The sequence below is a fragment of the Pavona decussata genome, unplaced genomic scaffold, assembly GCF_977016875.1.
Source record: "Pavona decussata unplaced genomic scaffold, jaPavDecu1.1 SCAFFOLD_180, whole genome shotgun sequence".
Taxonomy (NCBI): domain Eukaryota; kingdom Metazoa; phylum Cnidaria; class Anthozoa; order Scleractinia; family Agariciidae; genus Pavona; species Pavona decussata.
Genome location: NW_028145590.1, coordinates 942,235 through 968,838, shown reverse-complemented (window position 1 = coordinate 968,838; position 26,604 = coordinate 942,235). Strand labels below are relative to the sequence as shown.

General features: G+C 39.5%; 1 protein-coding gene across 1 annotated transcript; it reads left to right on the top strand.

Annotated features, from left to right (window-relative positions):
• Positions 1-640: 640 nt before the first annotated feature.
• LOC146463135 (uncharacterized) lies at positions 641-26,604 on the top strand. Its single transcript, XM_085084751.1, has 22 exons — positions 641-853; positions 2,602-2,685; positions 3,986-4,168; positions 4,963-5,011; positions 5,215-5,310; positions 5,882-5,949; positions 6,506-6,598; positions 7,289-7,384; positions 7,933-8,094; positions 10,165-10,233; positions 11,044-11,173; positions 12,256-12,443; positions 13,977-14,114; positions 14,740-14,809; positions 15,560-15,687; positions 16,433-16,564; positions 17,854-17,966; positions 18,799-18,947; positions 20,304-20,511; positions 21,107-21,223; positions 22,211-22,613; positions 24,120-26,604. Exons 1-22 carry the CDS (start codon positions 800-802, stop codon positions 26,190-26,192), a joined length of 4,803 nt encoding a protein of 1,600 aa, XP_084940877.1. The 5' UTR covers positions 641-799; the 3' UTR covers positions 26,193-26,604.

Here is a 26,604-nt window from a genome sequence, read left to right as displayed (position 1 = left end):
ATGATTTTAAGAAAAAAATTGGAGGGATGTAGCTCTGCCAAAAAGTGTCCAGTCGTGTTTTGAACTTTCCATACATTTGTGTGTATAGCGAACCAGCCGTGAACTGCTACTAAAAATAGTTCGCGGGAAAAAAATACAGGGAAATGTATGATAAGTTCAAAACACGACTGGACGCTTTCTGGCACAGCTACATCCCTCAAATTTTTCCCCTTAAAATCCTTTTCCTAGTGCCAAAGTTTCCAATTCATGAATTTTTCAGAAGCGATGTTTTATAAAAATTATTTGACATCGGATTTCCATACAAACACTGTTATTTCAGACGTGTTCGCCTACTCGTCATTATGTCGTCGAAAACCGTGATAAGGCCTTAAGGCCTATCGTCGGCACTCGCGCTCGTGCAATGAAGCTCATCAGTTGACGCTTTCACTATTCCATTTATGCTGCTAGTAATACGAATTCTATCTAGAAAAGAGCTAAACGGTATGATCTCTATGTCGCTAGTGGGAACCAAGCTTTAACCGGTCAGGGCTGCTTTGTAGTCTTGAGGGGCATGTTAAAGCTGGGTAGCCTGTGGTCGGTGCCCTTTGTTGTAGTTCCCAGTTTTCTTGTCTTGAAATAAGGCTTGGCTACTTAGCTACAACTCAATGGTGTCGATTTCCCAGATTGATTTCCCAGGGTTTCTAACCAAAACTCGTATCGACTTGTAGTTTTATAACCTTGTCTGTGATCATGCCTGTGAATATTTTGTGGTGGTCAGTCAATGTAAATAGTAATTGGGCCAAAACGTCTTAACACTGCAATGAAGATCAGGAAAGTTTTGATTCCCGCAACGGAACAAGTTGATTCTCACACGGTAAGAACTTTCTCTAGTTTCAGATTAGTGATCGATCGACTTGATTTACGCTTAATTCATTTGCTGTAAGAGGCGTTTTCCAGCTATTTACTGTTTTAATATCATCAGATAGTCTTATACAAGAAATATGAGATGAAACAAAGACACACGAAGAAGCTTAATGCAGTTTTGCAATCCGAACCAAAAAGCACACTGTAACAAGTTTAAGCTCATCTACGATGCAATTCTGAGTAGACGTGCTTCTAGACAAAATCAACTTGTTTCGCAAGAATATAAATGGCTAAGCTTTTTTTTTGTAAATTAAAAATCTTACGATGAGGTCACCAGATGCAACTACTAAGTGTGTAATGAAAGATGGCACATCTCCAAGGATTGCGTGACTCAGCACAAATATTAACACATTTCCTTGCATTCATTAACTGAAAATGTATCCCATTTTATAAACACAATATCTGAAATAGTGAGGGTTATTTGTCGAATGGTTCCATCAATCCCATACTGTACCTGACCGTCTCCCCTTGATGATTAATTTTGCTAGTGTTAGTTCCTGTAAAGAATTCTCACGGTTGGACTTTTGTAACAATCAATTACATACATGATCATCTCCTCTCGCAGAAACTTCCTCGCATTTTACTTTGTTGAAAAGAAATTGAAACTTCATGCTGTCTGGTATATTACATGGTCCAGTGGGCTACTAACAAGGGCTCACAGATCTAGAACACCACCTTCCTCCTTCTAGATGGACAAATAGGCCTTATCACGGTTTTCGACGCCATTTTGACTGGTAGGCAAACAGGCTTGAAATAACAGTGTTTGTATGGAAATCCGCTGTCAAATATTTTTCAAAAAACATCACTTCTGAAAAATTCATGAATTGGAAACTTTTGGCACTAGGAAAAGGATTTTAAGAAAAGAAATTGGAAGGATGTAGCTGTGCCAGTAAGCGTCCAGTCGTGTTTTGAACTTTTCATACATTTGTCTGTATAGCGAACCACCGTAAACTGCTTTTAAAAAAGTTCGCGGGAAAAAAAATACAGGGAAATGTATGGAAAATTCAAAAGACGACTGTACGTTTTCTGGCACAATTACATCCCTCCAATTTTTTTATTTAAAATCCTTTTCCTAGTACCAAAAGTTTCTAATTCATGAATTTTTCAGATGCGATGTTTTATGAAAATTGTTTGACATCGGATTTCCATACAAACACTGTTATTTCAAGCCTGTTTGCCTACCCGTCAAAATGGCGTCGAAAACCGTGATAAGGCCTATTACAATGTGCATGTAACAATATTAATGATTTTTGAGTTTTGTTTTCATTCAGATATTGTATTAATTTTTCAAACTACAGGCTTACAGTCATCTCTGGTCATGATTATCCTAAAGGCGCATAAAATTATTGGATTTTTGGATTAAGAAGTCCTTAACTGTTAAGGACTTCTTAATAACACTAGTTAATTGACAACATGACCATAAAAAGAATTTACATGAATAAACAAATACCTAGAACTATAAAAATGCTGGCCAAATTTTCCTATTGTTTTAGATATATAATTGTTATAACCAGTTAAGTCAAAAACTCAGGGCATACATGGGGCATTGTAAAATAATACCCTTCTTTCTGAGTGCAAAAGAACCACACATGATAAACTGAAAATTGTAGTTAATTTTAGTTTTCTTTATCAGGACTTTTTATGACTTTTGCAATAATATTATTTTACTCATATTTTTAATTTCATTTTTTTTACTAGGTTTATTATCTTGAAGTTTATATTAGAGAGTATTCTTGGCTTGTGGCAAGACGCTACAGAGAATTTTATGACTTGCATGAAAAGGTCAGTGAACTTACATGGACATGTTACAACACAAGTGAATGTTGGCATTCAACAGCTGTTTATGACTTACACAGTATTAATTTTGATGTGCAGTAACTACATGCGTGTTTGTACTTACTTTATTTGATGAGTAGGTTTTAAGACAGTGGGCAGCTAAAGGGCTGACGTGGACCCACTACATGTATGTTTTAAAAACTGAATAAAAAAAAAAAAGACTAAAAACAAAACATGCAATTTGATTTCTCAAGATAGTAAAAATTAGACACAACAATTAGATGTAATTAGAAATACATAAACGTCATCAAATTTGTTCATGATCTTGGCATGCCAAAGGTCTTTTGGAATGATTTGGACATTTGGTGTTATAAATAATATCATACAATTACTGTGTTGGTTTCACTGTGTCTTTGCAAATGATTATTTTGTTTTAATTTGTTTTGAGTTTGAATTTTTTTTGGAAACCAATGTAATCTCTAACTTCTTAAATCTTTCGTCTCAAAGTTTAATCAGCAGATTTTTTTGTTGGAGGTGTGCTGCTGGGGGATGCTCAAACCGTCACCCTATACCAGACCATGTTCATCCACATTTTGGCACCCTTTTCCAGACTAGACACTAAAGTTTCCTTACTTATCCTACACTTGAGTCTTAATTTCTTTTCCAGGAACCTGTTCCTGACTAAATTTTTCTTAATGATACTCTTTTCTAGAACAAACTTTCTAAATTCTATATTGTAATTATATTCTTCACAGGAAAGTTTGTTACCGTTAAGCATCTTGATTCTTGGAGAAACTCAATTGAAAGCAAAAGTTCACCAAATTTCATGATACATGTAATTACTGCGCCTTTCAATAACATGCGGACTTTGAAGTTCAAAATTACCAACCATTCGCTTTTCACTGCGGTGACAATCACCAGAGCAGACCTCTTACAAAAAAGGAACGTTTGGCTCAACGGGGTCAACAGGTCATGTTTGTGCGCTGTGATTGGAGGATCTCGATCCACTTTTTTTGTTTCTGTATTTTTGTGATCAGTCAGTTGTCTCTGTAATTATGATTGACGGCAGTAAAACACGCAAATCGATAGCTGGGGACTTGAAGTTCAGACTCAGTGTGTTATTGAGAGGCGTAGTAAGATTGTGCATTTCCAAGTCTCCTTCATGGTAGTGATTTTCTTTGTTTTCTCTTCATGAATTATTAATAAGTTTGAGAATCAAAATTAATTTAAAACTTTCTGTTGTGTTCTAATAAGCTTTTGTTCAATATGAGAAATGTTAATATTGATTCTGCTTTAACATATCCAGCTTGTAAAACATCATGGATTGGATCGATCTCTGATACCCCCAAAGAAATTTTTTGGATTTCTTCAACCTGAATATGTGGAGAAGAGGCGGCAAGCCTTGGAAGCATACTTTGAAATGCTTTTGTCGACATTTGACGAAAAACTGCCGCAAGAGGTGTTGGAGTTCCTAGAGACTGATAAATTTGTGAGTACATTTATGACAATATTATGTAATTGTCATAACAAAAGTATATTGTAAATAAATATTAAGTCAGTATTATTTAATACAACACACATGTACTAGCAATTTTATAGCACAAGTACCATTACACACGCAGAAAGGTACAATTTATACATGTATGAAATAATTTATTTACAGCTTTCAGAGTGCATGCAACAGAAGAACTATTTTTGCCCTAAATTTGAAGAATTATGCAAATGTTGAGAATGATGTATTATTCTAGAAAGTGACACAGGCCTACTCGAAGAAAGAAATCCAAGTGCTCCTATCAGAAGTCGAACCTAAGGCCTTCCAATAACTAGTAATATTATTGGAAGGTCTTAACTTCGACTCCTGATAGTATCACTTGGATTTCATTTTTCCGAGTATGCCTGTGTCACTTTCTAGAATAATACATCATTCTCATTCATTCACCAGGATTGAAATATACCAAAACATTTATTTTAATACAAATGTTGTACATGTACAGTGTATAATAATGAGCAACTTCAGTGGAAATTTGCCTACACAGTAGCTGGGTATTTGTAGCACATGATGTCAGGGATGTACTGGGAGTTTAGTTGTGCAAGGGAATGGGGGAGAAAAACAGAGTTGCCATGGTCTGGGAAAAGTCATGGAAAAACAGGTTTTTTTCAAAGCCTGGGAAAAGTCAGAATTTTGCACACAGAAATTTAAAATCAGTGGGTTAAATGTACAGTAATGCATATATTTTATTATAATTATTAATTATTTTGTGTCCTTTGTTTTGAATTGCTTAGGATGTTTGTGGAGTGACTCATTCTTTGGCCAAAGAATTATTTACAACTGGTGAGTCAACAATAATAAGTCTTTGAGTTTGCAATGTTCCTGACTGTATTGTTTCATTCAAAATCTACCTTTGTTTGAAATAATAAATATTGTTTTAACTAGAAAAGTAATAATAATTATATTAAAATGTGGAGTCTATTTAAGTGCTCTGCAGTTCTTTTTTGTTCATTTGGTTTTTAATTTTAATTTTATTTTGTAAAAAGGGGATGCAATTTTGTCCAAAGAGGAACAGTTTTCGCTGACACCTCTCCAGCTGCACTGCATAACAAGCAGACTAGGAATGGCTGCTCCAACATGTGGTATGATAGAGTACAGTAAATGTAGCTCTCAGATGCAATTGTACATTTGCATTCTTTAGCTTGCAATAGATAGGATTGTCCACACTTACATATGTCTGCAAATACTGTACATAAGTAACATTCTCAAACATAAGGAAGAGTGTTTCATCCAATTTCCAAACACCGAGAACTGCATTGAAAAAACTAGGTGCAGAACTTTTGTTTTCAACCAACTTCAAGGTGTTTGGGGATTGGATGAAACACTCTTAAATTGAGTGTTTAATATAGCTTCTCAAACCATTAATACATGTAATGGGTGGAGAAATAGGCCATTTTACAGTTGTGTGCTAAGTGACCTGGCATTGGATTGTAAGCGAGGCTGGGGGTGACCTTGTTTTGATACAAACCTCACTGCTTTTCATATGTAGATCATATTGTTCTTATGCTAACTAGTTGCATTTACATTTCCAAACCTATTTTGCGGTAGTGATTCATTAATTTATTAAATAAATAAGTTTTAAATTAGGGTGGTGATGTCTACATGTATGTGAATGTTTAAGGGTATTAATACAAGCTTTTATTTCTTTGCTAGATTCCCATATCCCTCATGGAGAAATAGGAAATTTGTATGACTTTTTGTACCAGTTGAAACATTTAAAGGTGAATTTTGATAATTTAAACAAATAGCTTAAACTAATTGGTGTGTTTATTTCACTCATTAAGCCCAAGTAACATGCATCTGTATAATTTTAGTTTTATCTTGGGATTATTGTCCGTAGTAGTATTATTGGCTAGAGCTAATTATATAAATAAGCATTAACCCTGAGAAACAGAAAAATGATAACGGCAAAATAGAATCAGCATGAATGATGGTTTGAATGTTCATTGTACATGCATTAACATTGAATGTATAAATGCATATTTAACAATTATAGTTAGTGTAGTAATTCAACGTATACTGTCATGAAGGACTTCAATGGGTAAAGTGGCTGTCAATAGCAAGGCATTTACTCCATACCAGCAACATCTTTTTTTCTAACTCAGAACAGGAATTACATGTAGAATTAACAGCAAACTCAACATTCATACAATGTATGATGCTAAGTCTACACCTTAAACCCAGGCCACAGTGAAGGATAACCAATTTTATCACTGGAACATTTCTGCTTCGTGTTAATTTTAATGTTGTCTGCATGTTGTTCAACTGCACTTTCAGATTTCTGAAGCTAAGAAGCCGCTGGTTGAACTCAGTGATAACATTACACTGAAGTGTAACCTTACCATTTTCAAGTCCTTGAAGTCTCTTGAGGTAAAAATTAATACCACCGTTGGACTTTCCTGAGTGACCACCTTTCCTAACCACCCACTTTACATTGTCCATCAATTGAAATTTATTTCATTTATTTTCTTTAGTCAACTCAGACTAAAACACAAAAATTATACTTGTCTGGGACAGGCCTCTTTGTACAACAACCTCTCCCCTCCCTCCTTACTGTAAGCAACAACATCTTCAGACAGCTGACCACCATGTCTTCAGAATCTTCTCTTCCCTGCTGTTACTCTTTAAATCAAAATCTGGAAGCCAGGAGTCAAACCCTGTTTCTCTTTCATGAATATGTGTATGCAGCTCTTTTAATCACTTTCATGTGTTTTCCTGAAAGGAATATATAGAGGTTGCTGTAATGCATTTCTTTAGTAAAGGAGAGCTGGACCATCACAGTTTAATGTATGCAATTTAAGCAGTTGAGAAAAGAAAGCCTGAAAAAAAAAAAAATGAAATTCAGCCTTCAACGACATGCTAGCTGGAAGATGGTCATTTTGTGAATTCAGGATCTCAAAGTAGAATTATTTTGTTGCCTTACATCAACAGTGCTTCTTTTACATGTAGGTATAATGTTTGTGCACAAAATCTTCACATAGTTCCAGACTGTCCCTTGCAAGAAAGTCGTCTGACAGAATGTTTCAAAGTGATCATTCAGTTTTTGTCTTTTTACCATAGATTGACAGCTGTGAAGTAGAGCCATTTGAGGGATTAAGCTTTTTACAGTCTATTGTCAACAAACTGAGTGTTCACAATTCTGTTCACTTACTAAAGGTACATATATTTAAAAAATTGATTGATGTTCTGTACAGGATGAAAGAATGGAGTGAAGCCAGGTTTTTTAACCAACTTCAAGGCAGTGTTCCAGATAACTTTCAAAATCAGAGAGTGAATGAAGAATTTTGAGGGGTCAATAGCTCTGGTTCTCTCTAAATCTTCTTAAGTTTGGCATTCATTTTGTCGGGTCAGGAAGCCAGGCTTCTTGCATGTTCTTGGGGTTTTGACCTGAGACCCTTCTCTTATCAGGAACACTGCCTTTAAGGTGTTTGGAAATTGGATGAAACACTCTTTGGGCTGTTTGATTTAGCTTTCCAAACCATTAATAATTCTTAGATAAATTCAAAGCAAATTTCCTCCAATTTTATGATAACTAAGATCACATTTCCAAACCTCCTTCACAGTAGTGATAGTATCCTTTGTTTTCTCTTCATGAACATCATAAGTTTGAGAAAATGATAATCAAGACTCATAATGATTTATTCTCAACCAATCTTGGAATCAGATGTTGAAAGCAATCATTACAGCCAGTTTGATACTTGCAGGACATATTAGTTGATGATGAGATTTGGGAGCAGGGAGTCCTGGAGAGTGTTGATGTAGACGGCAATGCATCACTGAGCTCAACGTCAAACTTGCGAGCATGGAGTGTTCTGACTGAGGCTGATTTCAGCAGGAACGATCTTCCATACATTGATGAATCAGTGGTAAGTATCGTGATGTGCATTCAATTTACAGACAACAAATGATGACGTTTGCAAGATGGCTTCCAGGGAGAAATTTACACTGGGAAAAATAACATGTGTGTCACGGGCGGATTTAGGGGTGGGGGGGGGAGTGGTATTATGCACTCAATCGTTTTAAAAAAATCCTGTTAAAGTCTGTCTTCCGCAGCCTTAACGTTTGGTCACAAATACTCCTAGAATTGCTGTAAAGCAGAATCTCCACGAGTGTGAATTTTTCATTGAAGTGGGGGGAGGGCTCTTGACACAATAAACCCTTGTCACTCGGTGGCCATGTTGAGTCTCGGGGGAATTAAAAGCTTTGTTTTCGCAAGGCAAGCCTCGGCCAGACGTGAATTCAGAGGCTTGCCGTGCAAAAACAAAGCTGTTTTAGTTCAAGTATTCTCCTGAGACTCAACATGGCCGCCGTGTGATAAAGGTCCGTTTCTTCGGCCCCCTCTTTCTGGATTTTCTGGATCTGCCCCGTACATATTAGTGGCTGGGCGTGTGGCTAGTGAAAACCGTAATAATAATTATTCGCCCACGCCATCGTTTGAAACTTTCAGTACGGACCGAGAAAATGAGGTTAGTAAGATATTTTATTATATCTCTGAGGTTTCTCGGACGCGCGGGAAAGGAAACTAGTTGAAGTTTAGCAGGCCTTACAGTGAAATACAGCCCGCAAAATTGACCAATCACACCGCGCGTACTACCTGAGAGATATGAGGGAGCTTTAGCAACGACGACGGCGATGGCAGCAAAAACGTCACTCTTAAAATGAATTTGCGTTTTTTCAGTGAAACATCCTCGCGATTATTCCAATTCGCTTTAAATGTCAAATGTAGGTGAAATTTCCTGGAGTTGAATTCTTGGAGACCGCACATAAGTTTAGAAAGAGAAAGAAAAATTCGTCGTCGTGTGTTTACGTCTTCCATAAAACGCCCCATCGGGAAATTTCACGTCCAAGTCGTGCAGTGACGGCAAAGAAATGTACCAAAAAGTGTGATGCACGTGCAGAGTTGTTGTTTTGGTTATTAAGCCCTTTGTTTTTTTTTTTGTTTTTTTTTTTTTTTTGACGTTCTCGTTGCCCGTCGCCGTCGTCGTTGCTAAAACTCTCTTAAATTGTCTCTAAAGTGCGCATACATTGTACATGTAAAGTTTTGTTATGTGCCACAACATAACAGAAACTGGTTAAAGCTTGCTTCAAATGATACAGTCTGAAAAGTAGCAACCCGTGCAAATTGATACATGTACCATGTATCTCTGTGTGGAGACTCTTGCTACGTGGCTGTACAAATCGCTGTCAATTGTTGTATTTCACAAGAAAATTCAACGTACAATGCATTTTCTCATGTTTCCTTCCGAAAGCTACTAAATAGCAGAGTTGCTATATTTTTGTAAGTTTTCCCCTAAATGATATACCATTGTAAGTTTTACAGTGCAGGTTAATTTGAGTGAGTACAATAATAATAAGCAACGCCGGCCCCATCAGAAAATCAAGGGAACTTAAGCCCCGGCTAAACGATCTAACACTGTTATACATTTGTTAGTTGAACAATGTTGTACTAACAAATGTTGTGCGACAATGTTAGATCGTTTAGCTGGGGCTTTGCGCAACGACAACGGCAGCGGCAACGAAAACGTCACTTGAAAATATAACTTCATTTTATTTGTGCGACTTCGCCATTCTTTCAACTCTCTCAACTTGTGTAAAAACGGCGAACTAACCAGAAAAGTTCAAGTTAAGAAGGAGAATGAAAAATTCGCCGTCGTGTGCTCACCTTTTTCCACAAAGCCTTTAATATGGTCATTTCACGTTGTTGTTTTGCGAAGGACGGCAATGAACTGTGCCAAAATTTAGAGCACACGTGCGGTGCGATTATTTTTCTTCGTTAAACCTATTGTTTTGTGGCGTTGTCGTTGCTGTCACCGTCGTGGTTGCGTAAGTTCCCTAATTCTTACAAGTACATGAAGCTAGAAAGAGGGCATTGTTGTAGAAGTTAAGGTACATGTACTATCTTGTGACCTTTTGATTACATACTGGTTTTGTTTAAGGCTTTGTTACCAGAGGTCATCAGTTTAAATCTGAGTCACAACTGCATTGAGTCTGTTGAGCATCTGCAGGTATGTTACCGTTTTCGGAGATCCAGAGCCAGATAGTCGAACGGGAGGTAGATGTTACAGGCGAACGTTTGTAATCTCACAAAATATTATTGAGATTCAACAGTTTTTCAAAGGTTATAGTCACTCTGCTTCTCGTGTGACCATTATTTTGAAACTTGAACGGAGTTTTGAATTTTTCTCTACCTCATTAAGTATTTCCAAAATAACTAGGTAGGAAAGAAGGTCAGTAGGTAGGTACATGTAGGTAGGTAGGTGGGCTGGTAGGTAGGCAGGGAGGGAGGCAGGTGGGAGGTAGGTAGGTGGGTAGGGAGGGAGGGAGGGAGGGAGGCAGGTAGGTAGGTAGGTAGGTAGGTAGACAGGTAGGTACATGTAGGTAGGTAGGTACATGTAGGTAGGTCAGTAGGTAGGTAGGTACACGTAGTTAGGTAGGTAGGTAGGTAGGTAGGTAAGGAGGGAGGCAGGCAGGCAGGTAGGTCAGTAAGTAGCGTAATGATTCGAGGCACTTATTTACTTCTAGTGCCTCAAGGGAGGGCGCTTCTTTGGAACAGGGGACTTATTTCTTTTTTGAGGAACAACCGAATGTGCCAAAAAAAAAAAAACAACAACAACAACCTTTAATCAGTATTTATTAAAAAGAAACAACAGAAACAGGAGTACTTATTAGAATATGGGCGCTTATAATCAAAACACATTCGAAGGGAGAGGGGGGGGTGGGGTGCTTATTTGAAGGAGAGCGTTAAATTGATTCATTAGGGTAGGTGGATAGGGAGGGAAACAAACTGTACTCATTATTTGTCGTATTTGTTCAAGGCACTATCCAATCTGGTAGAGCTGGATTTGTCTTACAACAAAATATCGAGCCTTGGAAGTAACTTGAATACAAAACTTGGGAATGTTAAGAGACTCAACCTGGCAGGGAATGAACTCGACAGCGTTGAAGGTACGGTGAGGTGAAGTAGTTTTCGACCATTAAAAACGGCGCTGTTTATCTTCGTAATAGGTGAAAATGTCCCATATCGTTTGATGACCTTTTTTAACAGCAAAGCTATGTAAACTGCATGTAAAACAGTTTGATCTGTCGATTTCTTTAGCTGGAAATTTGTATTTATACTCTTACAATTTACTTGTATGTATACTAACAAATACAAACGGATTTAGTGTGAACAAGGCCTGGATCGTTCTTATCCACTTAAGAACAGATGTAGTTGGCTTGGTCCACATTAATGCAATTTTCAAAGGTCTTTGTTTTCCACTGTGGAAACTGTGCTAAACAAAAAAGTTTCATTCGCCCAAGGTTTTTTTAAAATACTATTTTAATCTTATCACCTTTTCACACTGTAAATACAAATATTGTTTGGTAACGAATGCTCTTGTAAGTGTTTTTCACTTTACATATGCTCAGAAAGTATTTCAAACGGCATCAGCGGTTTAATGCGTTTCTGTTTTCGTTTCTCCGTACACATAATCAGATAAATGCGTTTTCACCCAACCATTTAAAAAATGATGCGCTCGCACAATTCTTTAGTTTTGAAATCGTTTAAGGCGCTGTTACCCTAGGCAACTTGCCTCGCAATTTTGTGGCGACACAAGTTACACGAATCGTTGCTTAGTGTGACGTGCCCTGAAATGAACATGTCTCGCAGTGTTTTTGTTGCCGCAACAGTTGCGAAAAGTTGAAGTCGGTTCTACTTCGTGCAGTGGTGATTCAAACAAAAACATTGGGAGGCAAGTTCATTTCAGGGAATGCAATGGCTCACCGAAATTGCGAGACAAGTTGCAAGACAAATTGCCTAGTGCAACAGTGCGTTTAGTGTGAAGGCTAGATGGTCACACGTAAAAAAGACGATTTTGATCGAAAACAATTTATTTGTGAATACGATGTTAGGTGCATTACCATTAATCTCAGAACATGTATTTCTCTCGAGGCAGACCTAACCCATTTGCTCAGTAAAGGATAAACGATTATCTGTAACCCATTTGCAAATAATTACTCAGCCTGCAATTTTCTGTTTTTACTTGCAGGACTTGATAAAATGTATTCCCTGATCGCTCTCAACCTCAGAGAGAACAGCTTCACTGATGTGGGCTCGATACTCAGTTTAGGAGAATTGCCGTGCTTAGAAAGCGTGGACTTCAGAGAGAATGCCGTGACAAGGGAGCCCATGTACCGTATCCGAGTACTAACGGCATTTGATGACCGAGCCGAGCAGGTTGTGTATTAGTCAAAGTAATCTTTGGTTTTATCAACAGATATGATAAGATAATTTGGCTACCATAAAAAGATTCCAGTGCTGACATTTCGAGCGTTAACCCTTCGTTAGAGTGAATCTGACGACGCGCTAACGCTCAAAACGTCAGCACTCAAATCTCTTTATGGTGGCTAATTTACCTTTAGTTATCAACTCTGTTGATTAACCAAACATTCGTTTCTACTCCCCAATGACGCAACACCACAGTTTCTTTAGAAATTAACCCCCTCAAAGTCGACAGGCTTAAAGAGGCAATGTCATCTACAAGTATTTGAAGTGACACTTTAAAAAAAACATATTTGCAACAACAGAAATGTTAAAATAACAGTCCAGGTACATGTATGAAAACGAAAACTGAAAGTGTGATTTACCAAGAGTTGATCACGGCAAGGCTACTTTATCAATATTTGGGTATAGTGTTGTTACTTCGGGTTTGAAACTCTGACCCTGCTTTGGTAGGATAATGCTCTCTAATTTGGGACCCTCGACAACAACGTTTAGTTCACAGGAAATAGTATTAATTTATATTTGGCTGTGGATGGTTAGGATAGAAATGCTTTGCAACTTAAAAAAAATTGGCCAATTTTTAGCTCGTACATGTATCTGAGAAACCAGGTCTTTCCTCGAGATATATATTTTTAATTCGATCTTCAAACGGTGCATTTTGGTGAGTTTTGACTATAAAACTGTAATTTTTAATCATAAGTAGCTAAATTATGATCATTCGAGTAAGTGTAGTCCTGAGAAGGACTGTTCGAGGTGACATTAAGGAAGTTAAGCTATGACAACAGCAACGCTGACGTCACTTAAAAATACAACTTTATTTCTTTTGTGCTACCTCACGATTATTTCAACTCGCTCATCTCCTACAGAAACGGCGAACTATCCAGGAACCAGATTGGTAGGGGTGACGTTCAAGTTAAGAAAAAGAATGAAAGATTCACCGTCGTTTGTTCATGTTCTCCACAAAACGTTCAATTTGGTCATTTCACGTTGTTGTTTTGGAGAGGGCGGCAAAGTAATGTACCAAAATCTAAAACGCAAGAGAAGAGCGATTGTTTTTTTCTCATTAAATCTATTGTTTTGCGGCGTTGACGTTGCTGTCGCCGTCGTCGTTGCTTAAGGTCCCTTTTAAAAATTGACTGACGTCTCGACAACCCGAGCGGAAATTATCATCATGCAGAGTCTAGTGAATTATGAATCTGCAGTACATGATGGTTATTGACCTAATTGGTTAACAAAGGCACGATGTTTTTGATCGTCAGTCAAACCGTGATGTAGGTAGTTACATCACTACGTTCCGTGCTAACAAACACAAAGCTTGTAGTGCAAATTTAGCAAAACAGGAGAAGTAAATCTTTATCTAACTAGGGTAATCCCGTCAGAATACAAAAAGTATATCTGTTATCAATAGGAGCCCTACAGAACTGTGATACTTGCACTATGAAATTGTGTGCAATACGTCCCCTTTGCTTATGCTGTGTGTGATTGTAGGTGGAACTTGATGGTCATCGCCCGACAAGCAGAGAGGTGAACAGGATTCAGGAGCTGCTCCAAGAAGAGCAGAATTTTGAAATAATTAACTACCCAACTCCTCCACAATATTCAATGCCGAGAAAAGGCCACAAGAAGGTGCAGTATAGCAATTATAATTCATGACAAAAACAATTTCATAGCAATTTCTATGGCTGTCAAAACTTAAAAAGTTTTAATTGAATTCCAAAGTAGATATGTACATGTACGCACCGTGACGGGTTGGCTTCGGCTTTGTAATTAGTATACATGTATGTGCAAGGGACCCAGATTTTAGCTATTATATTTGCACAAGAAAAAACGAACAAATTAGCTAGCTAAAAACAAATAGAGCGGTTTTCAATTGAGTGTCGAAAGTAATTTCGCGTTTGCTTTGGTTTTGCATTACTACGTTCTGTGATTGGTTAACAAAACTTGCGCCACTTTCTCAACCAATGGGAATCCAAACCAAAACCAATCGTGTTTCGGCCACACGCGTTTTCCGCGCTTGGCGCCAGTTACATGTATTTGCTTCAAATTCTGATTGATTGATCGTGCTGTTTACATCTGTTGCGATTGGCCCGAGTAATTACTTTGGTTTTGGTTTTACGACACCCAATTGAAAATCGCTCCATCTACAAATATTTCAGCAAATCCCATAATTTCATAATTGCAATTTTTTTTTGACGCCATCACTTTGGAATTCTATTATTCACTTTGCTATTATTCACATGCCACTCCTTAGGCCAAGAGTATCGACAGAATTATCGCCCTTGATCCCGCAGCAGAATTTCAGTCGAGCTCATCCATAACAGGTAATCCATAAAGGGGCTATGTCAGCCATTATATCATTGCTTTAAAAAGCGTAAAGACTTTAGAATCATGGAAAACCCAAATTATGGCTCAGCTTTGTTTAAAGCATAGTTACTTAAAGGCAATGGTTATGAAACCAGACAAACTGCTTTGTTATATGTTTTTGTTTGCCTTTTTTGCCTTGACGTCCCTGCACAAACAACAATAGAATTTGGAATGTGAATGTGTTGGAGCAACTGACCAATCGAAACGTTTTTGTTAAGACATTCGACTGTGGTGTGAACGTTAAAGCAAAGGATTGTGCAGGGTGGCGGCCCTTCCAACATAAATTGCAGCACCATTGTTTTCACATAGTTAATGAAGGGAGATTGGTTATGAAAGCCGGCGAACTTCAAAGGCCTGAACAAAAGAGGTTGCTAAGAGGTAGAAGGTACCAGTCACGTGACCAGGAGGAGAAGGAGAAAGAGCTAACTTCACAGATCTCCTGTGTTGTTTATAGACGTTTCGAGCCTTCCCAATCATCGATTGAAGAATTTATAAAACCATACTTACATATTTCAATATCCTCAGGGTCAAAATGCTTCTCGCATGTGTAGATCTTGTCATCTTTAATTTGTCTTTGTTTTTTGTTTTTTTACGAAGTGACATTTATTGCTGGCGTAAAGGTAGTAATATTCTCAATAGAACTTTCTTAAAGAGTTGGTTACCTTCTACATGGTGCCCCCGTGTTCTAAGTTACGCACTGTTTGCAGATTCCAATTCATTTGTGGATGACACAGATGTGGAGTTTCGTTCCAGAGTGGAGCAGATTCGTGAGATCGGAGGTGACTCGTGGCTGAAGATATTTGATGAAATCCAAGGAGAAGAGGAAATGACTCAGGTTTAAAAAAAGGTTTTTTTTTTTTTGGCACAGTTTATTTATCCCTTAGCTCCGAAGGTTTGAAAAATTCCTACTTTAGATGAAACATCCAGTACCAACGGAAAATACAGCTCAGTATTAGAACCTTCTTGGATACCATAATAAGTAGCACTACAGGCAAGTACTGCTTATTTGAATGGTCACACTTTAGGATTCCATCCACAGACTCAAAACTTAGAACCACTTTGTACTGCGAAATAAATAGCACCACAGGAAAGTGCTGCTCAGAAGCTTTCAAGAAATAAAAGCAATCAATAATCTATTTGAATGGTAGCACAGGAAAGTACTGCTCAGTAGCTTTAATTTGAATGGTCACTCTTTAGGATTTCATCCACAGACGCAAAGGTTACAACCACCTTGTACAGCATAATAAACAGCATTACAGGAAAGTATTGCTCAGTAGCTTTCATTTGAATGGTCACACTTTAGGATTTCGTCCACAGACTCACAAAATAGAACCACATTGTGCAGCATAATAAACAACTCGACAGAAAAAGTCACTTTAGGATTTCATACACAGACTCGAACGTTAGAACCACCTTGCACAGTATAATAAACAGCTACACTGGAAAGTTGCCCGCTCATTGCATGTAGCTCTTATTAGATTTACGATTTCATCCAGAAAGTCAAAACTTAACAGTTAATCAGTTAAATTGCCTTCGCATTTTCATCAATATAATTATGTTCTTTTTTTGTTTGCCATTAGCTCAGAACAAACTCTCAAGTTCATTCAGAGGCTGAAAGTGGTCGTAGTGAGACCGCAAATGATCAGCTGTCTTCCAAACTTGACATGATCAGTGGAGGTAGTGCCAGTCCCAGCAGCCAAAAAGAGGAGCAGGTATAAATATTAATGGATCAGAGAATTGTCTCTATAGTGTAAGTGAACCCGTGGATATCGTACTGGGCATTTAGCTTTACTAAGGAAAGTGGGAGACCGCAGGAGGCAAAGAAGAAACTCTTCGACCTCACTGGGAATCGTACCCGTATAAATTGTGTTGTGTTTGTTAACAACACTTTTGCGATAGCAAATGCACCCGATAAACACGGGCAAGGGCAAAGTTGATTAAAAAAAAAACTAAAGTAAAACTTTATTGAATCTTCCAGTCAGGGGTTTTCAGACCCAACGTACATAAGCATTGATAAGATAAGATTGACGGGAATTGTGTACGAATGTTGGCATGACATGGGCCGGACACGCTACCGAAGTCGCATACAGCATTTCGAAGCAAAATTGGCACTGTGGAAATCGGCCCTAAGCTAGGGAACTGGTCATAATAAGTTTGTTCGAAGAGGACCTACCTTGTCTGGGGTAGGGGGGTTATCGAAGACACCACCTATCTCATGAACATTACCGACAAATTTTTATTGGCTTTAAAATTTGAGTTGACTCATAATATTCAGCTGGCAAGAGCCAACATTGCTAGATAAACTAGAAAAGTGAGATTTCAGTCTCATTGTCGTTTCTTTTACTGCTGGATGGAGGAGTAGCTATGCAATAACGACACCATCTTTTGAGGTTGAGGAAGGGGATGCAGGCAGAGACTGTCATCTATTTTGTGGTTTGGTGGGTCCTGTTCGAGTATAATAGTTTTGATCATTTTCCTAAAGAACCCACATGACAGTTCGGATAAACCATAGGCTTGTTGTAACCTAGCCTGTTTACATTTAACTGAAATTATTTATGGGTGGGGTGGGTGTGGTGATATTAGAGAGTTTACAAAACGGGACGGCTAATGTGGTGGGACGGCAAATTGTGCTGTGTGACCAACGTGACGTCCAAGTATTTACGACTCTAGATTGTAACATTCCTACCGCTCGTGGTTTTCACGTTGTAACAGATGAGAGAACACCAGTGTTAGTCGAAAATCGCCTAAAAATGTGAAGGTACTAATATGTCATGTTGGTCACACAACGATATTTCACCGTCCCCTTCTGTCAGCCGTCCTGTTGCGTAAGCTCACTATTATGACTGTCACTGGCGCCTTTACAAATGCTCCACATCCGGGCTCAGCACATATGTCGCAGAGTCCCGGATTGAAACCCTAACGTAAGCGTTCTCACCATGAACTAACCCTCCCCACTCCCATTTCTAGTTCACTTGTTCATTCAATGATTCCTCTATTCCAGGGGGCCGTGAGTCCACCGATCGAAAACCATGCTCATCCTCGACGCTTACAATTTGGTTTTGCGCCTGAACTGGAGCAAATAGTCCATGACAAAGTGGAGTCAAGTGCTGACTTGTACGTAATACACTAGACTTTCAAAAACGTCCTTCGCTGCCTTATTGCTTTAACTTAAATTAATGGTGACATTTTGGATTCTATCCACAGATTCAAACATTAGAACGCATTTTGTACGCGCTAGCAAACAGTACCAAAATCTAGCTTTCATTTGAATGGTCATTTTAGAATTTTATGCGCTAACTCAAGAATTAGAATCACTTTGTACAGCATAATAAACAGCTGCACAGGAAAGTACTGCTCAGTAGCTTTTTATTGAATGGTCACACTTTAGGATTTCATCCACAGACTCAAAAGTTAGAACCACCTTGTACACCATAATAAACAGCGCCACGGGAAAGTACTGCTTGGTAGCTTTCATTTGAATGGTCACACTTTAGGATTTCATCCACAGACTCAACAGTTAGAACCACCCTTTACAACATAATAAACAGCACCACAGGAAAGTACTGCTCAGTAGCTTTCATTTGAATTGTCACACTTTAGGATTTCATCCACAGACTCAAAAGTTAGAACCACCTTTTACAACATAATAAACAGCACCACAGGGAAGTACTGCTCAGAAGCTTTCATTTGAATGGTCACACTTTAGGATTTCATCCACAGACTCAAAAGTTAGAACCACCTTTTACAACATAATAAACAGCACCACAGGGAAGTACTGCTCAGTAGCTTTCATTTGAATGGTCACACTTCAGGATTTCATCCACTGATCAAGGGTTATACCCGGAAAGTACTGCTCAGTGGCTTTCATTTGAATGATTTTATTTACAGACTCCGAACTTAGATTTACAGACCTCGAAAGATGACCGTTTCTTTTGTTCATTTGTAGGACCTCAGGCACATATATGGTGGAGGTTGAGGGAGAGGAGCGCAACAAAGAAAGTACAGAGGAAAGGATGGTCGGGGTGGACCTTTCCAAAGGACTTATTCTTGAGATTCAAATCTCCACCGGCGAGACTTTTGCCAGGCATAATTTGGGTAAAAGAGAAATGTTTTTAGTCTTGTCTATAAAAATGCGTGTCTCAGTTATGTTCATTGTACCTCCTGCTGTTTTGGACAGAGCCCGACAGTATCGTCCAAAGCAGAGTTCACTCGAGATCCACGGTTGAAGCTCTATGCTCTCCTATGGAGAAAAGAATTGATTAATTAATTAATTAATTAATTACTTTATTTATTTAATGTCAATAACACAGGGAGTGCTTGTGCAATCTCCCGAGCCAGAGGATCATGATAAAGTGCTTGACAATAATCCAGATCGAATTAGAATTTAGAGGTGTTGTTTTTTGAGGAGAGGGGATAATCGGAGTACCCGGATAAAAACCTCTCGGAGCAAAGACGAGAACCAACAACAAACTATTGACATATGACACCGAGTCCAGGAATCGAACCCGGGCCACATTGGTGGGAGGCGAGTGCTCTCACCACTGCGCCATCCCTGCTCTCCCAGAAGACGTAAACTTAAGACGAATACAACCCGTGCGTGACGAGCTTTTTGTTTTCATCTAAGATTATGCAAATGATATAAGTCAGACTCTTACAGCTATACAGCAGTAAAATATCTTACATGCCTTATCAATAAGTTTACAGTATGGCACGTTTGGTATAGTTTTAAAGTTGATGTAGTTTTCTCTTTGGTGAAGTTTTTATGGAATGAAACTGTCACTTTTTCCGAAATCGTCATCGTCATATAATGAATATTTCGCTTTATTAACTGAGGTGATACGTAATTAGGCCACCGTTACAGTCAATCCACGTCACGCGTGACCAGTATTTCCGAGAATCATATGAACATTCGAATTCCTCTTAGTCTTTGTGATGAACGACATTTGAATGGAATGTGTTGAACATTTCTCTGGAAATCTTTTGCATTAACTGAAAAAAAGATTCAAAATACTTAGGAAACAATTGTTATTCTTGAAATGCTCAAAGCTGTAATGTAAAGAAAAATTCATAGCTTTATACCGTCAATAAACTAGGGAAATTTCTTAGGCCGGGAACTCTAAAATCTCTTTGGCGATGTTCAAAACTGACGTGTAAATTTCAAAACTCCGTTCAAATTTCAAAAATACCGGTCACGTGTGACGTGGATTGACTGTAAGAGATTCTAGAATCTTTTTACGGTGGTCAAATTACGTTATCAACTCTGTTGATAAAACCGAATATTCGTTGTACTCCTTACCGACGCAGCACCACAGTTTCTTGAGAATCTAACCCCCTTTTCTAATAGTCATACAATTATGAGTAATTATATCCGAGACAAAAGCAGGCATTCGTTTGGCCGAGCTTTGAGAGCTCTAGTAAACCCATATGACGGCGATTCTGTTTATTTCTCAGATGACGTAAGCAGTGTAGACATTCTCAATGTGAACGACGTCTTCTGCGTTGATATCCGGGATACCTTTACCAAGGAATGGCGACGTCACAGCGACAGTTCAACTTCCGGTCCTAACAAAGACTATCGGCAGGTGGCGCGTTACCACATGCGTTCCATTGAAGATGCCGCTGAGCTGTTTGCACTGCTTTACAAGTTCATCACCGAAAGGTAACAGATAGGCCATTTCCGAGTTGCTGTGAATGTCATGAAAGCGAGTCTAAGTGCAAAGCTTTTCATATGAAAATTAATTTGGTTTGCATATAAATGAAAGGCGCAGCCGGGAGTTTTTTGAACGGCTTCAAAAACATTCCTGGAAAAGCGTCTGTCAAGAGAGTTCATAACAATGATGCTTTTGTGAACGTTGGAAATTAGCATACGAGAAAAACATTGAACACGGCACACTAATAAGGAAGAGGTTTTATTGGGTTTTAAAACCACTGCACGTGATGTTTTATCGACCATTTGATAGGTCAATGGGCTTATGAATTATTAATGAGTTTTTGAATGCCATTTAAAAACAATGGTTGGTAAACCTCAAAATGTTACAACATAGTTGAGTTACGTTGAGTTACGTTGAGTTAACGACCCTGGGAGTGAGGTTGCTTGTATCACAGCGCTTTCCCCCTCTCTTGAATGAAATTTTGGTATCATTGATCTCCGTGCTTTATTTTTTTAGATGTTTTATTTTATGTTTCCCCAAGAAATTAATTCAAAGTCATTGCACAGCTCTTTGACGTCTTTCATTTTTTTCTTCCCTCCCAAGGTCATCACAAGAGTCGATTCCAAGCATCTTAATGCAAGAACCGCTAGCCCACGTGTTCTCAGGGAACGTTGTAGAATGGCCTAATCCGTTGGGAATCGAGGATAAGCTCATACACAGGTTCTTTTGTTGATCTTCTTTCAAGGATTATAGGCCATTTTCACAATGGCGTCATTTACGGTAACTACGGTACCAGAATCCTTCACTTTTTCGTTTCCTCTTCCAAATGATGGACATTGTTATCTAAACCTCACTGGAATTACAAAATTTAAATAAGAAGGAAAAACGAAGGGGATTCTGGTAGTTGGAGTAAAATAACGCCATCGTGAAAAATCCGTATTGTAGCCACTTGCACAACTGCTAGCAGTGTCTCTCGGGATAGTCGAGAGTGAGGCATCATGGTGATGAGCGCAATGAGCCTGGAGCGAGTGAAAAAAGCGAGAAGAGAGTGGGTTCTATCCTCTCGCCTGTTCCCCAGTCTTTTCTTGGCTTGTTTTCTCAAGGTTTCCTTCGTTTTGCTCACATAATAGCTCACACACTCTAGACTATCTCGAAGGTGGTTGCAAGCAGTAGGCCATTTTACTATAGTTAATTGAGAGCCTGTCAAACACAACAGTGTCGAGACAACGATGGTGCTGTAATTTATGTTGGAAGAGCCGCGACTGTGCACAATCCTTTGTTTTGACGCTCACACTACAGTTGAATCGTTTTCCAGAACGTTTTTATTGGTCAGTTTCTCCAATACATTTCAAAATCTATTGTGGTTTGTGCACGGTCAAGGGCAAAAAAACATAAAATAAAGAAGTATGTCAGGCTTCTTAACGATTGCCTTTTATTGCCTATGATTTTGCCAAGAAAACACATAATTGATTAAACAACAAACAACTAAGGCCAAGAACAAAACGACTTACATAACTTACGAAAAGTAAAAAATTACTCTAGACTTGGTTAAACGATTTAACTATAGAAATCGTTGAATTATAAGTGCCTATGAAGTGTCATGATCATCATCATTATTGTCGCACCATGTGTCGCGTAGGGCGCGAAGGCGGCATGAGAATTGAGTCGTTTATAAATTAATCTGTTTGATTAAATATTCCCCTTCAGATTCTTTGAAAGTTTTCTTCACAAACCCGACCCAAGGACTGCTGATAGAAGCCAAGCTGTGCCAGACACAGAAGCGATCACTACAGAAAGCCATTGCACTAGAAGGGCCCAAACATTGTACCAGGCTCTACGTGCACAGTTCATAGATGTGGGGTGCTTAAGGCACGATCGCTCTGGGCCCTCCCCAGAGATGGTCCGCCTGATTCTATGGTCCGGCTGCCTGCCTTATGTTTGTCCTGAGCACGAGCTGCCTATCTGTCTTCTGATGACGAACATAAATATTTACTTGTTTCACTCGTCGCATTTAGACTCTCCCGAGCTTGTCCGATCGTTGACGAAGGCGAGCGATTTGAGGCCGATCTTGCAGTGTTTTTACAGCTTCCCAATTCGAGAGTTGAACGAGGTAAGGTTTATTGCTACTCTTAAGATTTCAACGAAATAATATATCTAGAGAAAACAGGGGCTTTTTAGATAAGAGAATGACTGCATGATATTCATTGTTTCATCATTTACATTCATTTATTCATCCTTCACGGGTATATTACGAACTCACAATATGACCAGAGCACTGCACCGGCATCGCAGAGGTCATGGGTTCGAATCCCGTTCAAGCCGGATTTTTTTTTTCCGGCTTTGTTTTCGCAACTGCTTAAGTTGTGTACTAGCTGCGAGGATCTTTCTTCTATTTGATCTTCTATCCGCAGTTCAAAATGCATGTTTCATATATTTACATTCATTCTGTCAGGTTAGAAATAAAGTAAATGTAATAGCATTAGCGGATTTGTGGTACTTAGATTGTTGGGCGCTAAAACGTGTAAATGGACGGAAAGACGGGAGTATGCGCAAGCCGTAAAGATGTATGAAAACAAGGGCTTGTTTACTTGAGGGATCTCGTCCCGGGGAGAGTCTCATCCCGTGACGAGTTTCATCGCGGGGTGAGTTCATTTCGGTATCTGGTTATTTGCTTCTTAGCGTTAACATGATTCCGGGTTCAAATGTGTTCGTCCCGCCCCGGGAAGACCTCATGATTCATCTGTCTTCAGCACCGGGATGAAAAATAGAGTGTGTTCACTGTGGCCATATTGGAGGAGCGAAGAAATAGAATGATTTTCCTTTGGGAAATAAATTTGGTTTTTATGCAAATATCTTTTATTGTTTGGTTCGTCCAACTTGGCCGCCATGAACGCACTCCATGGCTAAAACGTCATGTAAGTACGGTACTCCTCTCCGTCTGCAACGAAACGATCGTTTTATTGACAGTTGCAATAATTATGTACACCAGCAAAAGAAATTAACCCAGGGAACAGCAAGACAATATTCAACCTCTTTAAAATTGTGTCATTGTCATCTTTTTCGAACGCTATTGTGTCCTTTTGACAAATTTCATCTCGAGCGGGATAAAATTCGTTTTGGGTGAGATAATTTTGGCCAGGAATCACGGAATTATACAACGTATGCAAGCCAAAAAGAATTTTTATCCCAGAGAGAGATTCATCCCTGGAAGAAGCTCATTCCGTTCTCATGTAAACGCAGTGTATAGTATTAAAGAGATGGCAAGTGTCGACAAATTGTCGACATTTCCGAGTTGCTGTGAACCTCACTATGAAAGCGAGGCTAAATGCAAAACTTTTCATATGAAAATTAGTTTTGTTTGCATATGAATCAAAATTAATTTTCATAACAAAAACTTTCCACTAAGCCTCGCTTTCATAATGAGGTTCAAAGTAACTCGGAAATGGTCTATTCTATTACCTTCCACCTTTTAGAGAGACTTGCAGGGGGTCGGGAGGGACGTAAAAAACCCACCAATGTAAGTGGGCTATTGTGCAGTGCTTTAGAACTTCTCAACACCTGTGTCTCTCATTGTTGCGACTTCTCAGTTTAACAGACATTTACCTCGTTGTTTTAGGTGGTGTTTGGTTTGTATGATCAAGGCTTTAGAATGGAAGTCAAGCTCGATGGCCCTCGAGGGACATTCACCATGCTTACACGCGATGCCGACAAAACGGACAAATTTTTAGGGACGTTAAGAGATGCCCTCGGTGAGCCCTTGAATGAGGAGGAGCAGTCTCGACCACCTCTTATCAGAAGACAGTTTTCATCGGGGAGCCTTCCGAAGCTGACATTTCCAGACGAAGAGAAAATAGACAAATTGAAAGCAGAGCTCGCGAAATCCGGAAGCGTTTCACCAACCGAAGACCAGCATTTACTTATGTATTCTATCGTCCGAGAAATACCCGAATGCGCATCACTTAGTACGCAAGAAAACGGAGATCTCACGAAGATGCTCCGAAGCTTGATCGTCACAAACTCGCAAATTTTCCTTTGTGACGAAGATCACGTGCATTGGCCGCTGCCCTCGTTCGTGCGGGCGCCACCGTCCACGCCCCAGTGGGTGGTTACCAAGTCACAGCGAATCAGTAAAATTATTGGTTTGGATGTCTTTGAGCTCGGGGGTAGGGTGTGTGAAATTTTCGGCGTTTATGGCTTGTCCTTGATTTTCGAGCAGGAAGAATCGGAGACGATACCCGCTGGCGAGCAGAACTGCTGGCACTTAATTTTCCGCGCCGCAGACGAGCGCACGCAACTCCAGCGGTCTCTTTCACAAGTGTGGAAAGATAGTTTCCAAGCAGATCTCAAAATTACTCACTCCAAACCCAAGTCGTTCCCAGTCCATCATGATGACAAGGATCCCAGGAGCTTTCTGGAGTCGACATCTTCGATTGGCGCACAGCATACTCCTATGGATACCCCCGTGGAACCGAAAAGGACCCACCGTAGGGTGGGGTCGGACAACTTGCCAATTATGAAGCCGGGTATATTGAATAGCTTGGAGAGCTTAGTAGCGCTGGATAGAAAGGTGCTTGATAAGTTCTTTCGCAAGTGCATCTCGCAGAAGAACCAAGACGAAGAAGAAACACTTCTTCACGTTTTGTGGACGGGTTGCACTCCGTATCTGTTCCCTTCGCAAGAATTCCAAGTCTTCGTTTTGCTAAGTAACTTGTACGTGTACATTTTAGCAGACAAGGAACATAAGATCTCCATTAACAAGAGAAAAGGTGTCAAAATGAAGATTTGGGATGGTTCTGAAGACGCCAAACCAACGATTTGCTGTAACTTCATCCCCATAAACAAGCTGCGACAAGTTTGTGTTGGTCTGTTTGATCAAACTGTGAGGCTCGAGACTGAATTGAAAGAAGACACCTTCACTTTTATCACGCGTGATTTCCACCTCACCAGCACATTTCTCGAATGCTTAAACGCCATTTTGTCATCGAAACACAGCGACATGTCCACAACTTCGAGAGTGGACATGCTTACCACGAGTATCTACGACTCGCAATCGATTACCGATGCCGATCCGAGCGCGTACACGAAGGCCGACTACCAACACACGAACAGAGGGGTGAGGTTTATTTATCCAAACGATGACACTGTGGAGATCCTCAAGGACGCTGTTGCTGAGTTCAGTCGGCGTTCAGTTGACTGCACTGAGCTTGAAGACGTGGTCATCTTAGTTTACCTCTTAGTATTTCACGAAACGGACGCGGAAACTGAAGAACCGCGAACCCTTGTGATCATGGACAAGTCCTTATGTCTGTGCATCGAGGATCACGTCAATTACCCGCTGTCGTTGTTTGCAACGGGACTTCCCGAGAACCCGCAGTACAACGTGCAGGACTTGCGTGACATGAAGTCGCTGTCACGTGTGGAGTTCAGCGACTTCAACTCGTGCGACTTCAAAATGGTGTTTTCACCGACACGGCATCAAGACGAGGATGCCCCTGATGGGTTTGACTCTGCTAGTATGGGGGAATTATGTGTTATTACTCATCACGTGACGGATTCAGATGAACCCGAAATCAGCTGGCGGATTGTCGCACAGACTTACGAGGAGAAAGAGAAGGCGTTAAGTCTCATCTGCAAGCTTTGGGCAGACATTCATGGCGGAGCGCTGCCTGTTATGAAAGCCAAGAGTTAGAAGCCCAGTGGAAGTTCTTCTACCCTCCGGAATAAAGCTTCGAATAGTCAAGTGCAAACAAAAGGCAATGAAGGGAGAGCCTCTCTCTCACGGCCAGGCGAACCAGAGACGGGATCTAGCAACCATAATTTCTTGCAATCCATAGTGCATACACGTTTGTAATGTATAGGTCACACTCCTACTCGTTCTGGTCCTAGCAAACTGCCAAAAAATATCCCATGTTTCAAAAATTACACTGAACTTGTTCGATAATATAAACCAGTATTAAATGTCCTTAAATCGACACCATATTGTGCCGTTGACGTACACATTACGTCAATAGTGCACAAGAGTTGATTGGCTGAAAATACACATCACATTTTTATCAAACCTTCTTATGTAAAACTGAAGCTAATTTTACCCCGATGTTGAA